Source organism: Montipora foliosa, chromosome 3, assembly GCF_036669935.1.
Source record: "Montipora foliosa isolate CH-2021 chromosome 3, ASM3666993v2, whole genome shotgun sequence".
In the NCBI taxonomy this organism is placed as follows: Eukaryota; Metazoa; Cnidaria; class Anthozoa; order Scleractinia; family Acroporidae; genus Montipora; species Montipora foliosa.
The window spans coordinates 62,078,314-62,093,840 of record NC_090871.1 but is presented as its reverse complement, the minus strand read 5'-3'; the positions used below and the strand labels follow the sequence as shown (position 1 = coordinate 62,093,840).

The 15,527-nt window shown below is 41.0% G+C and overlaps 1 protein-coding gene across 1 annotated transcript in view; it reads left to right on the top strand.

Moving 5' to 3' along the window:
• LOC137997887 (calmodulin-binding transcription activator 1-like) overlaps nt 1-15,011 on the top strand; it is a 32,814-nt gene extending 17,803 nt beyond the window's left edge. Inside the window, exons 9-12 of the mRNA XM_068844207.1 lie at nt 1,374-2,010; nt 4,402-4,476; nt 10,075-10,295; nt 11,650-15,011. Of these exons, the coding sequence (XP_068700308.1) occupies nt 1,374-2,010; nt 4,402-4,476; nt 10,075-10,295; nt 11,650-11,665 (949 nt within the window). The 3' untranslated portion in view covers nt 11,666-15,011. The remainder of the gene's footprint in view (nt 1-1,373; nt 2,011-4,401; nt 4,477-10,074; nt 10,296-11,649) is intronic.
• Nucleotides 15,012-15,527: the final 516 nt, after the last annotated feature.

Sequence of the window (15,527 nt, the reverse complement as noted above, 5' to 3'; positions counted from 1 at the left end):
GCAAGGACTGGAACCCAAGAGAGGATCGATCGTTGAAGAGATCAAAGGTTTTTACCGGGAAAAAAACCTTTCTCGAGCATAGCAACGAAGTTTTAAGCAGGGGTCATCTTCATTTGGTTGGTGTTTTGTATAATATCTCTCCATTGCCGTCATGCTCATCCTCTGGAGTGTGCTTTTCTGTGAAATTCAATCGCTGATTGTTTCCACACAGGTCCGCACTATTCAAGCGGTCAAGCGGACGAGGACGAAAATACTGCTCAATTTTCACGAAAGTAAAGGAAAAGAACTTTAAAAACATGCATTCACTTTGAACTGAAGTTCGTAGGGTAATAAAAACATTAAAAAGAAACAGCCCCATTAAATTTACGCAACGTTTCGTCCTCGAGTTTTCCAAACTTTCAGCCACTAGTCTACTCGATCAGCTACCTTTTCCAGAGCTTTTCCATCCTCCCGCTCACTTCTCTTTGAAGTTTCATGATGATTCGGAAATAAATGTGCCATTCTTTTGCCGGCCTGGAATTTTTTCCTCGGCGTTTTTGTCGCCATGTTATTTTAACTGATGCTTGAAAAATTTGTATGAAAGTCAAGTAGACTAGTGCACGACTGATGGAACCTCGCGAATATCAGTCGTGCAGTAGTCTACTTGACTTTCATAAATATTTTAAATCAATTTTGACTGATCATGATCTTCTCTGATCCAACGCTGTGCAAGACTTATCGTCCACGGTTTTTGCAAAGGTTTTAAAACCTCAACTTCACTAATGCTCGAAGTAATGCGTGACATATTCCAGTCGCGTTACCTGCGCAGTAACGTTGCGCACAAACAATTAGCGCGAACGTCCTTAAGGCCTCAATAGAACATTTATATATATTTTAATCATGCTGCTGAAGGACAACATGAACAGATTATATAATTACTTTGGTTTTGGTTTTAGACACTCGATTGAAACTCGCTCTATCAGCAATCGAGTTTACGAATGATGGTACCTGACAGTACGCGCGTGAAGTCTCCCTCCACATGTTTGCAAGGGAAAGATTTCGTTTTTCGTCGTCTTAAAAAAAGCTGTTAAGCTAAGAGTGTATTGCACTTTCCCGTAATATGAGTTTTCCAATAAATTCAGATAGAAAAATTATGCCAAGAGCAAAGTGCAAGTTAAATCCATGACCATCCAATGTGCCAATGACTCGGATATGTTATAGTTTTCGAGGTGGCGCAGTAAAATTAGTGAAGTGGTGAAAGCGAGTTTGTTCTTCTAGCCGTAAGGAAAAAAAAACGCAGGTTTTCTATACTGTAGGTTCCAGTGATTTGAGTAAACCTAAAATGTGAGACTGAGTTCTTCTTTGGCGCTGGCATTACTTTGAATCCCTTATAGGCGCTTTTTTGTGGAGGTGGTTCACGATTCAGAGGGTTCTCCATCACCTGAGGCCTCGTCTTGTGAGGGCTCCCCTCAGCCTCTATCCCTGGCTCCTAACTCTGGTCCCTTTCTGGCGGCCCATGGGGACACCCCAATGGCGGAAAGAGCGGGCTCTCCAATGTTCGTTGATGAGGAGGAAGATACAGAGCAGCTGCAGATGAGTATAAGGCCAGTCAATACTCTAGCGAAAACGTTAGTTCAGATACACTCGATGATTAACGAAGCCGAACAAGAAGCAGAACTCGGTCATCGCCTGCCCGGACATTTGTCACCTCTTCAAGAAAACGCCGAGCTCGTTACATCCGGGACTTGGGGCGCGACAATGAGGCTGCGCAGCTTCAGTTCAGCTTCGTCCCAGTCTTCCCCTCTGACGCCTTGCTCTTCCAAATCTTCGCTCTCTCCAGGCTCTCCTGGCTTCTTAAATTCGCCCCATTCTTCCCCTGCCGGGCCGGATACGACTGAATTCCAAGAATTCATCTCAAGCTCTCGTAAGATGCTGGAAAGAGATTTGTCAGACTTGACTTTGACTGATCGAGAGCAGCGGGAGCTTTATGAAGCTGCTAAGATTATTCAGAACGCATACAGAAACTACAAGGTAAACAAGGTTTCATTGTTTCCGAAAAGACCATTTTCTTTATTGTAAGGTTCCACGACCAGTTAGTTCCAGTTTTTGCCCTCGAGCAAGGCGAATGGTGATGCCTCTTTATTTGTATTTTATTTTAAACTTAACGAACGTGGTAAATTATTACTAAAAGACACTTTACAGATCAAAACTCTTAACTAACACTTAACTAATAACATCGAAATATGTTACTCGAGAAACCTACGCCATTTTTTAACAAAAACAGTTTGCGCATTTGTCGTGATAGGAAGGTATTTTTCCAGTTCGATTTTTTCGTAAACAAAAATAACTTAGACCGCAAATTGAAACTTATTTTCCCCAAGCGCATTAGTGCAGTGACAGTACTTTCCGATATGGATAAAGTGGTTGAGGGTTGAACAAGACGATCAATCATTCAGCGCACCGGATACTTCTTTTTTCGAAAGTGTGGGTATTTTTCCAGGATGGAGTGAGTTATGCCAATTGACAAATAAGCGCCAAAACCATCTAGCAATCACGCATGAGCAGAGTAGATGAAACGTAGTTTGCTCATTAGAGTGCTTTTCAATTGAGTGTCGAAAGTAATTAGCGAATTGCTTTGGTTTATGATTACTTTATTCAGTGATTGGTTCAAAGTTCTCGCGCCACTTTTGCAACCAATCAGAAGTGAAACCAAAACCAATCGTGGCTCGCGCGTGCACAATTTCCCGCGCTTTGTGTCGGCTACCTGTAATTACTTCGAGATTTGATTGGTTTACCGGATTGCCTCCATCCTTTTTGATTGACCAAAGTGATTACTTTGGTTATGGTTTTACGACACTCAATTGAAAATCGCTCAAGGCCACTTTCAAAAATACCATAATACTCAAAATTTGGTTTCCCTTCGAAATTTTGCATAGGCATTCTTTTCATTTTCAGTTGGAACCATTGGAAGTCCCAAGAGAAACTGGAAGTGATGCTTATGCAAAATCTTTCAGTGCCAATGTTGTTTTTATAAAAAATGTTATGACTTATTTCATATTGAAACATAGATCACTTTACTTCCCTTGTTACCTGAAAGGGAAGAGAGTAATATGTACTTATTGACTGAGTGGGAGGGCCGGACGGGAAAATATTTGGCTAGAGATCATGGCGTACGGACCGAGCGTAGCGAGCCATGCCCGAGGGCCAAATATTTTCCTGTCCGGCCCGACCTTAACTCAGTCAATAAGCATTTAATGATATGGGCTCTTTACACTATTCACGAGCACTCAGAATATGAAGTTTGGACAAAATAAGTAAGAAAATTTTGCACAGAAAATTTATCTAATATGTTGTTTGCATTTGCTTTTCTGTCTGTAAATAACTTGGTTGTTTAAAAGTGACGAAATCCTCTAAGATCGCATCGCACGGAGGAGTACGTGTTCCTAGCAGGGCCGTACGGCTTTTTCTGACCCTGTCCGAGCTAATGCGTACGGCCCTCATGCAGGGTTGTTCCCAATAGTTTGAATGAAAGCGCGCGCGGAGCCTTACGGGCCATGTGATAAATGGGTTTTTGTTCTTGTACATAAAAGCCTTGGTCACTTAGTCGTTTTCCTGCCGCCTTGGGAGGTGGATACTGTTGGGTCGGGAGGGGTGAGGGGTGAGATAATTATTTTAAGTTAACAACACTCCGGGAACCCTCCCCTGAGGACGTAGATTTTTTAAATTTGGTTCTTTCAATTTCCCTTCCTCGGAAGTAGTCGCTCCATTGCCCATCTTTGGTCCATTTTTTTAAAAACTTGAATAAAACTTCGTTACCGCCGCTCGCGCAAGTAAAGTATCCTCGACGGAAAGTTCATACCGTTGACACAACTTTGAAACATTCATATCTTCAAGGCATATTGAAACATTTTTAGTACCTTCGAATGTTCAGCAGAGCTGTTGCAGCCAGTGACGAATGAACTTAAAGGAATGTCGGCCGCCAATAGGCCTTTTGCAGCTTGTGATCACATGGTACAAAAACCGCCATACTGGAACGCAAATTGCCATCTGGGACATATGTAAATTAACGTGCTTTGTTTTAGATGTCCCAATGCGCAATTTGCGTTCCAGTATGGCGGTTTTTGTACCATGTAATCACTAAACTGCAAAAGACCCATTCCTCTACTGTCCTCACTTCTAAAATACTCTCGAAATCTGCCATAAGAAATTTGTACCCACCGCCATAATGCACTCCTTCTGACTAACTAGATAATTAGCTGAAGATTTTCTAGGAACCCTATCTGCTAAGTTACGTGCTCTATCTAGGCCTGCTGAGTATATTCTTTCTCTCTCTCTCCTGTCGCGACCTTCGCCATATCTTCCTCGTCATCTTCCGACTTACCTGAACGTGACTCTTAAGTTCTCCTCGTTTGATTATTTCAGACGAGACGCCATCAACAGCAGCAAGAAATCGAGGCAGCCATCTTAATTCAACATCACTACCGCAGATATAAAGAGGTTTGTAACACTAAACGTTGTTTTAATTTTTTTATGCTCCGGTTTTGCTTTAACCCTTTCATTCGCACAATCGAAACGTTCATTCTCCCAACTAGTACCATATATTTCTTTGTTGAATAGTCTTGAGAATTTGGTGTTGTACCAATATACCACCTCTTAAGCTGATCATAATCTTCATTCTGAATACCTCAGATGCACGTGCGTTTTGCATTTTGGCACATTTCTTTGCCGTCCTCGTCCTGACAACGACGTGAATTTGACCAAATGGTCCACTTTCGATATATTAAAATTCAGTCCTAAACAAAAGGCATCATCTCGAGGCTCTGGGGAATAAATACAAGGATTTGTATGAGTTTATTCCCCAGAGCCTCGAGGTGATGCCTTTTGTTTAGGACTGAATTTTAATATATCGGAAGTGGGCTATTTGAGGTCGTGTAGAGGACGTGAGAACCTGACGAAACATTTTAAAAATTTTCTTCCCAAACAACCACACCCTTCATGCCAATTTTTTCCTGCAATGTTGATACAGAATTTCCATTCCGAATAACTTGGGGTTCTAGGGAAGATGTCGTTGACGTCACCAATTGTCATTGGGAACTTTACGGTCCACGACGCGGTAGTCAACGAGAACACCACGAAACAACAATATCATTGGTTAAAAGAGGAAAAATAATCGTGCTGCACGTGCGCACGCATTTTAGCACATAATCGTGCGGTCCTCTGCACAACAACGACGTGAAATCACGAAATTGGAAGTTTTGACAACAACGCGAGCGCACAAATGAGAATCTATAATTCTCTATTTTTACGCTGAAACCGCTCGTACCATTTATTTTTTAGGATACTTCGCCCACATTGTGCGACGCGAACGAGATGTCCTAACCGCGAGAAACTTACGATAGTGCAAAGTTATATTTTGAGGTGATGTTTTCGTTGACTTCGCCGTCGTATATCGTAAAGTCCCTATTAGAGAGCTTTAGCAACGACGACGGGAACGGAAACGAGAACGTCATCTCAAAACATAAATTCTCATTATTGTAATCACTTCACGACTATTCCAAGTTTTTTAATGTGAGAAAGGTATGGAAGTCCCTCAGGAATGAAAATGTTATGAGCGGCGCTTTATTTAGGGGAGAAAATGAAAATTTATCTTCAAATCCTTACGTACTTCATAAAACCTTAAATTTGGTCATTTCACGTTGTTGTTTTGCTGACGACGGCAAAGAAATGGACAAAAATAAAAACCGCACGTGCAGAGCGTGCAAAGCTATTGTCTTTGGCTACTAAATATGCAAATTTGTGACGTTTTAGTTGACGTCGCCATTGTCGTTGCTAAAGCTCCCTATTAATGTGCCAACGAACGCCTCATTGGCTGTCGAAACAGAGGATCTTTTGTTCCCTCTGGTTTAGCACATTTGAATAACAAAAGCAATATTTGTAAACAGCTACCTTCCCTACAACGAAATTAGGACAATAACGGGAAATAATGTGTTAAATCAGGAGCCCATCACCCGGAGCGTGCAACTTACCTATTTTTGTGCAACGGCGTTTTCACAAGTAAGGTTATTTTTAGATTGAATTTCCCGCTAATGAGACTCCCACAGGAGCCCGATGACCAATTACAAGAAATTTAGCTGACGTCTTATGGTCACCGAACCGGAACTGCCTTTGTTTTTTGACCTAATTCGCGGGAAGGGCTAGTCTAAAAATAAACCTATTTTTGAAAACGCCGTTTCACAGACGCTGTATGAAAGTTACACGCTCCAGATGGGCTCCTGGTTAAATTTAGACGATGTTCTTGTTGGCGGCGCCGTTGTCCTTGCGTAAGCTCCCTATAAATGCTACGTGGCCAAAGTTTGGAAAAATGCACTTCTTCTCTATGGAGAACAAGAGGCAAAGTTAAATAGAACTATCGGCAAAGTTTTAAAAAATTCATGGTGGCCAATAGGTCATTTCCGAGTTCATGTCTGCCTCCTCTTGAAGGCGAATCTAAGTGCAAAGTTTTTGTGATGTTAATTAGTTCTACTTTACATATGAATGAAAACTAATTTCATAAGAAAAACTTCGCACTTAGACTCGCCTTGAAGAGGAGGCAGACGTGAACTCGGAAATGGCCTATTTGGAGCTACCTTGATTTTTTTCGAAAGTTGTTAATTACTATTCCACAAGAAAAAATGGGGGTCACCTAGTTCATATTTGAGATATAAGCAAGTAGGGTGTTTTTGGAGAGCTTTAATTTTACCATGGTAACCTATTACGTCACGATAGTGCATTTTGTTAAGCAATAATGGTGTTTCATATGGTACCATAACATTGCTGTTACGCGATACAGTATGGTAGTTGAACCCTCCTAACAAGATGGTCTTGTAAAAGTAGTGAAACTGGTTCAAGTCACCTTAAGATCTACAACGGCGACGTCGACTATAACATCATCTCAAAATACAGCTTTACATTGGCCATCACGTTCACTTCATACAATGCTGGCGAAGAATCCTGAACATGAATTGGTGGGAGCGCTTTCAGAGTAAAAATAGAGAATGAAACCGGCGTTTGCATTTGTTTGCTCACTTTGTCGTCAAAACTTCTAATTTGGTGATTTCACGTCGTTGTTACGCAGAGTACCGCACGAAATATGTGCTAAAACGCGTGACGCACGTGCAGCACGATTTTTCCCTATTTTAAAGTGATGTTACACGAATTGTTACACGGGACAACTTTTAACGACACGTTGAGCGCGTTCCTTTTGAATGAGAAAACCGGTCGTTCCGGTGGGACAACAAATGGAACATTTCTTGCCCCTGGAATTTTTTCGGAAAAAAGGAATAGCTTCACACGTACTCTTGTTTTCTCGTTTTCACCAAAAATGACTGGTTCATCGCCAAACCATGTGCTCCGTGATGGCATCTTGACTCGTGCTCTGTTGATGGAATGCAGTACCGAACCATTAAGCCAGACAGTTGCAGAAACCGTTGCGGAAAGTAGAATTGATTTCTACTTTCCGCAACGGTTGCAACGGATTTTTTTAAGCATTGTGCAGTGTAACATCTGTCCTGCAACTTGTGTGGTAACGGTTTGCAGCCCCAGCAAATGAAAATGCTTCTTTAACCTCATGTGATCATCGAAACGGGACAAGTTGCATGAAACGTTGACGTTGCTTAGTGTAACACCCGTAAAACAACTGGTTTCGTAATGCGAGAACGTTTATAGAAATGGCGTTGCGAGACAAGTAGCACGAAAAATTGTACAGTGTAACAGCGGGTGATCACTTCTTTCCATCCCTCAAACTGACAGTTCCCTTTTTATTCAACTTATACGACGTACAGTCTACTTTAGACTTCAAATCTACTTCAACGAAACATATTTTAAACAAGCTGAGAAGATGCAAAGAGTTGAACCCGGATCGATGGCTTCACGTTGCAGTTTCCGATATCCACTAGACTAACGAGGCAACCTACCGGAAACGAGTTTTTTAGAGTATTGAAATATTAGTGCCCAGAAAAACAATTGAAAGTTAACCGTTTTCAACGGGGTTTTTAGACCAGCGCGGCATAGCTTAGAAACGGTATTTCTTGTTGAACTAAAGCTATAATTCTACCTGTTTTCATTCTTTTTAAAGCGGTAAGCTTGTCAATATTAACATGGGATATTGCATCGTGCAATTGTTACGAAATGTCCAATGTCAGTTTGAGGGATGGAAATTAGTGTTGACCGTAACAGCGCCTTTAACTTATAACAGAAAACGTACGCAAGGACGACGACGACGGCTGCGAGAACGCCACAAAACAATGGGTTTAATGAGCAAAAACAAAAGCTCTGCACGCCCTGCACGTGCATTTTTCATTTTGGTACATTTCTTTGCCGTCCTCGTCCTGACAACGACGTGAATGGCCCAATTTATACTAGAGACGGATAATCCGTCTGGACGAATTATCCGTCTGGTCGTTTAATCCGTCCAGTATAAATACGGGACGAACTGTAAAGCACAGTATTAGTTCGTCTTATAGTTCGTCCCGTTTATACTAGACGGATTATGCATCTTTGTTCTGTTGCCTTTGTTCAGCTACTTCGTTTATGCGAACACATTTTGTATCCTACTGCTTAGAGACCGCTGGCTTTCTGTAACGAGGTGTTCATTCCGGCATCTAAGTTCGTCTGTCGGTGCATTTATACACACAGACGGATTATCCGTCCTGAAGGATTATCCACCTTAGTTCGTCTGCCAAGACGAACTAAACAGATAGTTCGTCTTGACGGATAATCTGTCTGTTGCCCGTATTTATACACGGACGGATTATCAGACGAACTAAAAAATTCTTGCCCAAGTTCGTCCAGACGGATTATCCGTCTCTAGTATAAATTGAGCCATTTAGGGAGCTCTTTAGCGACGACGACGGGGAACGGCAAAGAGAACGTCATCTAAAAACATAAATTCGCGTTATTGCAATGATCACTTCGAGACTATTCCAAGCTTTTTAATATGACAAGGTGTAGTAGTCCCTCAAGAATTAAACCGTTATGAGCGGCGCTTAATTTAGGGGAGAAAATGAATTTATCTCCAAGTGCTGGCGTTGTCCACAAAGCCTAAAATTTGGCAGTTTCACGTTGTTGTTTTGGAGACGACGGCAAAGAAATGGACAAAAATGAAAAATGCACGTGCAGAGCGTGCAAAGCTATTGTTTTTGCCTACTAAATATGCAAATTTGTATTCGTTGCCGTCGCCGTTATCGTTGCTAAAGCTCCCTATTTCGGGTTGTGTTGAGGACGTGAGAACATGAGGGGACATTTTAAATTTTCTCCTCAAAAAATTCATGCCAATTTTATTCCTGCAATGTTGATACACACTTTCCATTCCGAAAGACTTGGGGTTATAACGAAGTTATTACCATAACGGGAAATGATATTTTTAGACGACGTTCTCGTTGGCGTCATCGCCTTCGTCCTTTCGTAAGCTGCCTTAAGTTATTGTTTTGTGCCGTTGTCGATGGGGGAGCCATCGTCGTTTCTGAAACTTCCTAATGAAAATTTTACCACAATTGCTTGTAATCTCGCAATCTGATTGGCTAATTTGCCGTTGTCGATGAGAGTCTAGACAACGCTGTACGCGTCGTGCTCGCGTCATTTTGTCACGCAATGTAATAGCCAATCAGAAACGCCCATTTTGGGAAATAAACCAATCATATTGCGAGGAAGTTATAGACAACGCTTGCTCTTTCTTTGAGTCATGATTTTGGTCACGCTCTGAAATAAAAACTCTCTTTGGCGTTGAACATTGTGATAAAAAACAAATCGAAAGTGGTTCAGCGTTGTCTGTACTCTTATCGACAACGATATTCGTCATCGCAGTGGTCAAAATTTGTTGTGGACGCACTCGGCTGCGCCTCGTGAGTCCACAACCTTTTGACCACTGTGATGACGAATATCGTTGTCGATGAGAGTACAGACAAGGCTGAACCACTTTCGATTTGTTAATTGGAGCTACTCAGAACTCTGGTATGGAAAGTTATGAATGCAGCTTAAAAGGTATCAATTCAAAGAACCCAAAGCGCTATATGAACAACACACTGACATGTCTTTCTTGTACCAATGAATAACAAACAGTACATTGCATTCAAGAAGATGACACGCGCAGCCCTTATCATTCAAAGCCAGTACCGTACTTATCGCGAACACGAAAGGTTCAAGAAAAGCCGCCGAGCCGCAGCCATTATACAGAACAGTTTCAGGAGCTACCGCGAACGAAGGCGCTCTTCACAGAGGAGGCGGGAACAGCGGCTTTGCAAGCGTCAAGAGGCCAGATTCATTCAGTTGGCTTCAAACAGGTCGGTAAAATGAAACACAGGATATTTGATTTCTCATTGACCTTGGTCTATCCGCTTGCTGTATCATGTAAATTTAGAATACGGGTCCCGCCACATTATGGCCAATGAGATTGGGCCTGATCATTGACCACATCGCCTCTGATTGGTCGGCAACCAAATAGTCTCACGAGGGATTGCTCGTGCTTTATGCAAAATCATGGATCGCCCAAGGAACACAATGGTTGTTTACCATTTACCAAAAAACTCCGGAAATTTCGGTTGGAATGTAAATGGTAAGCCTATTTTGGTCTTCCCAAACGGAAGTTTCCGGAGAAAACGGGATTTCTCGAAAGGTAGTCCAAAATTCCCAAACGGAATTTCCAAACGGAAACGTGTTTACCATTTTCATTCCTCCATGATTTTGCCTCCCTCCAGACTCTCTCGGTAAACGTGAACGAGTTTTGCAAATGGTACACGCCTATCGCAACTAAATTTCCCATTCGGGAGTTTTTTGCTTACCATTTGAACAAACCTAGTACCAACCGGTTTCTACTTTAAATGGTAAATAACGAATATCGCAGTAGCCGGCCTAAAGATAGATAATACCGAAAACTGATGCGCCGCATTCCGTCGCAGATCAAACTTTCCTGGGTGTAGACTTCACCTTAGTGACATTTCCGGAACCAAGTGATCTTGCAGCTACAGGTAGAGGGGCCGGTAACGGGACACTTGGTGTCATTTATCATACAGAACGTGTCTCTCAATATCCTCCGTAGCTGCATATTCGATCTCTATTTTCCAACTGTATTAGTTATTGTACCAAAAACGCACGAAACGAGTACAAATATTCCACGATATTGTACAGTTAGTTATTTGTACATATGGGTAATTGACAAAGCGTGAGGTCAAGATGGCTGGATATTAGACCAAGTTCTTTTTTTGCGTGTTTATGGACCAAGACCAAGTCGAGGGCCATAAACACGCAAAAAAAGAACCAGGCCAATATCCAGGCATCTTGACCGAACAAGCTTGGTCAATAAAGGATTTATTATATGACTTAAAACACCAAAAAATGATCTTTGATCTTGCGGGACCAAGCGAGAAATCCCGAGCGGGCAAGATAGCTCCATTACTCACGTTCAAAACTGACCGATTGGACCTCAGAGGGTTGGATCTAGGGAGAAGTGAAATCATTAACTCAATAGCTTAAAATTTGAGCGTGTCTTTAAAATTAAAACTTGGGCCACTTAGTGTTTAGTAAACATAGTTTTGAAATCCAAAGAAAAAAAAAGGGTTGATTTTTTTATCATAGAACCACTATAAATTGTTTTGTTACTTCTTGGAACTAACACCTCGAATCAATTTTCTGTTTCAGATCAAAAGAAAGTTGAAGCCACGTAAATCTTGCTGCGCATTAAAGATTAGGCATTTGTTTATTTTATTGTTATTATTTATTTTTTATGATTGTTATTAGTGAGCTCAAGCACGCAGATGGCAGACGGAAGTGAACCTTCTGCATGCCAGGACAGTAGCGTCTCTTTAATGGAGAACAGATACCTAGCAATATAAATGTAGTTGTGTGAAGACAAGTTAAAAGGGAAGACAGCTCACTTCCGGTGTCCGTCCGCATTTCAAAAACGTCTCGTACTTAAAGCTCCACATTAGGGAGCTTTAAGCATCGACAACGGCGACGGCAACGAGAACGTCATCTCAAAATATAAATTCGCGTTATTGTAATTACTTCGTAACTATGTCAACCTTTTTAATATGGCAAGGCTGTGTTAGTTCCTCAAGAATGACACTCGTCTGAAAGGCACTTAATTTAGGGGAGAAAATTAAAATTTATTTTCAAGTGCTGACGTTCTCGATAACACCTCAAATTTGGCTATTTCACGTTGTTGTTTTGCTAACGACGGCAAAGAAATGGACAAGAGTGGAAACGCACGTGCAGAGCGTGCAAAGCTATTGTTTTTGCCCACTAAATATGCACATTTGTGACGTTCTTGTTGCCGTCGCCTTTGTCGTTGCTTAAGGACGGTGCCTACTAATTAAAGATATTTTTCTCCCGGTGTGTGATTATGCAGGGAATGTAGATCTTTACAAGTGCTACTGAAATCCAAAAAGAAAATTGGGGGTAACCGCGCATTTTTCAAAGACAATTGATGAAGAACATTTGTAAAAAGCTTTAAAATACAAAGCAATGTGCGTTCTTTCTCAAATTGAAGCTTAATTATCTCTCAAAAATGCATGGTTACCCCCAATTTTCTTTTTGGATGCCAAGGACACTTACTAAGATCTCTTTTCTCCGTATAGTTTTAAACCGCGCAAAAATATCCCTGTATTAGTAAGCATCACCGATAGGAAATCCGAGTATCTCGAGATGCGCAAATCGTATGCGCAATAACAATAGTAGGCACCGTCTCTGTAGAGTATGTGCACGGCGGCCATGTTGGAGGACCAAAATAATTAAAGATATTTGCATAAGAATAACATTTATTCCCCAAAGGAATATCATTCTTTTGTTTCGGTCCTCCGTCGTGCACATACTCGATTATCTTTGGACTGTCAATTGACATTCAAGGTGACCAACCCATCCGTTCAAGTCAGTGTGGGCAGGCAGCAGGCATAAAAGCTTAATCCGCTTAAATTACGCTCAGACTGTGAAAACTAAGCCGAGCAAAAGATCGACCATAGCAAACCATAGTTAATAGAGGGGACTGATTTTGAAGCTCGGCAAACATCAAAGGAGCAAACAAAGATGCCAAGATTTAGGTTGGAAAGTCCACGACCGTGCACAATCTTTTGTTTTGCGCTCATACACTATGCATGAATTACGTAACCAACACGTTTCTATTGGTTAGTTCCTCAGTATGGAGTAAACAGCTATTGTGATTTGCGCACGGTCAAGGCCAAAACAGAGAGCAAAAACCTACAACAAAGAAATTTGTCGGGTTTCATAACCATTCCCCTCTATTAACTACGAGCAAACTCACAACAGTAAAGAAAGCAAGGAATGGTTTCTCCCGTGCTTAACACACATTTTCGTGTTAGCCTATTCTAGTGTAGAAAGGTTCTTTATGATATAAGCGTTTGCATTGATAACGGTTTGGTTTTAAAAGGACAGTTTGTGTGTGGACTGAAAAAAAAGGCGCCCTCCATTGGGGTCAACCGGTTTTGTTTTAATATTGGTTTCTTGTTCTTTTGGGAAAACTGAACGGGTGATATTTTTCAACCGGCTTTTCAAGCATGTTGAAACGTTTAAAAAGGCGAGTTTTTTCCTTGGGCTAAACTCTCTTTAATAACGCGAAGAAGTCTGGTAATGACTATTCCCAGGCCTTAGCGTGTGTGAAGTAGTTGGTCCCTATAGGGTGTACGCGACGTGGATGTGTCTTGTCGTAGCTTTTTCGGCGGCAGGAACAAAACACAGGTCATTCTTTTACACAGATAGAATCCTAAACATTTTATTAAAGCTAACCTTAAGCCTAATTAGGCCTAAACAAGAGTTTTTATAGTTAGGCCTAAGGTTAACATTAATGAATGTTTAGGATTCTTTCTGTATTGGTAAAACACTTACCTTTGACTTGTGACCTGCGACCTGTGTTATGTACCTGCTCATTTTTCGGCCTCTTCAATAGACCCTATGCGAAAATGGCTGGCTTTAAATTATTTTTTTGTTCATTTTCGAAATAGCCCCGCTAACTTCCTTTTTGAGACAAAAATTCTAAAGAATTTGTTATCCTGAACGAGGTTAGTTGGGCTATTTTGAATATGAACGAGAGAATAATTTAAAGGCAGCCATTTTTGCATAGGGTCTATATAAGCGAGTTCAGAGTTTCAAAAACGTAAAAAAAAGCAAGAATATATTAAAAAAAACAACAAAATATTTCTAATACAAATCTTGCAGCTATTTACCATAACAAAAAAGACAATTATATGCTTGTTTTTATCCCGACCTATGCACTGGTTTTTTGAAACTCGGAACTGACTTTATAAATATTTTTTTTGATTAAGGGACATTTTCTTCACAGCAAATGATTAGTTTAGATCACCTGCTCTTTCTTTGGCGAGGCTTTATCCGAATGAGTTTCCTACAAAGAAAAAAATATTTAAATTGTGAGCTTCTTTTTGTTGTGCATGGTTCGTTTGAATTGTGTGTTTATACTTTATTTAGTGGATTTAGGTCATGAACAGCAGGAAAATATTTATTTAAATGCAAAAGGATGTAGATAATGATATAGTATGTAATTCTGCGGGAGGAATATCCTCACAGATAAAGATATCTTGTAAGCGGTGCGGTTCAAACGTCCAGGAGCCGGTTGCTCGAAGCCTGGTTAGCGTTAGCTCGCTTTTTTCGCTCGTATTTCGCACTTCCAAATTTTTGGAGTTAAAGGAATTTAATAAAACAATTATTCCATTCGCGCTTGTACGATGTGAGACTGGTTATAGCCAACTCGGCACTACGCGCCTCGTTGGCTATTTACCATCTCATATCCAACGCGCACTCATAAAATAATTGCTAATTAAAACCTTTTGGTTTCCATGGTATTTAACGCTGGTTAGCGCTAACAATGCTTCGAGCAACCCGGACCAGGCTGATGTTTCTGCAAGGGTACATTTTATGAGTCATTTAGGTCATTGTTGACTGCCAATACGTGTTGTTTGCAAGAGATAAGAAGCCGAAGTCAATAATAAAATGTTTCCCTGAAATCCAACTTCGATTTTTTGCGTCGAGTTTACATTGCAATTTCCTCTTGAACGTTGCTATAAGGGAATTTTATTTTTCTGTTGACATTTTGTTTCATCAACATACGAGTTTGTTCACGGAAAACATCAACCTTGTTGCCAGGGTCTCTTTGTCAATGGGGACCTTTAGATTCTAGGACGAGGACAAGAACGAGTACGAAATTTGACTGCCCGTTTTTAGCGAAAAGACTTGAAAGATTTATAACCCGGACGATTAATCTTACTCTTTGTTAGCAGTGTAGGTTGCTCAGTTATTCTTATTGCTGGTAACTGAGCGTTTTTGCTAATCTAAAAATGCCCAAACCGCTACCTTGTTGTTGACTTGTTTTGACACGACAACATTTTTGCAAAACCTCTTACTAAAATGACGACGGCATCACGTTTGTCCCGCCAACATGACGCTGGTTTTCGCGCGCTCATTACTGTTGTGCTATGAGAAAATCTCGTACTCGTAGTCGTCATCGTCCCAGAAACTAAAGCTCTCTAATGTCTTTCTGTCAACGACAATGG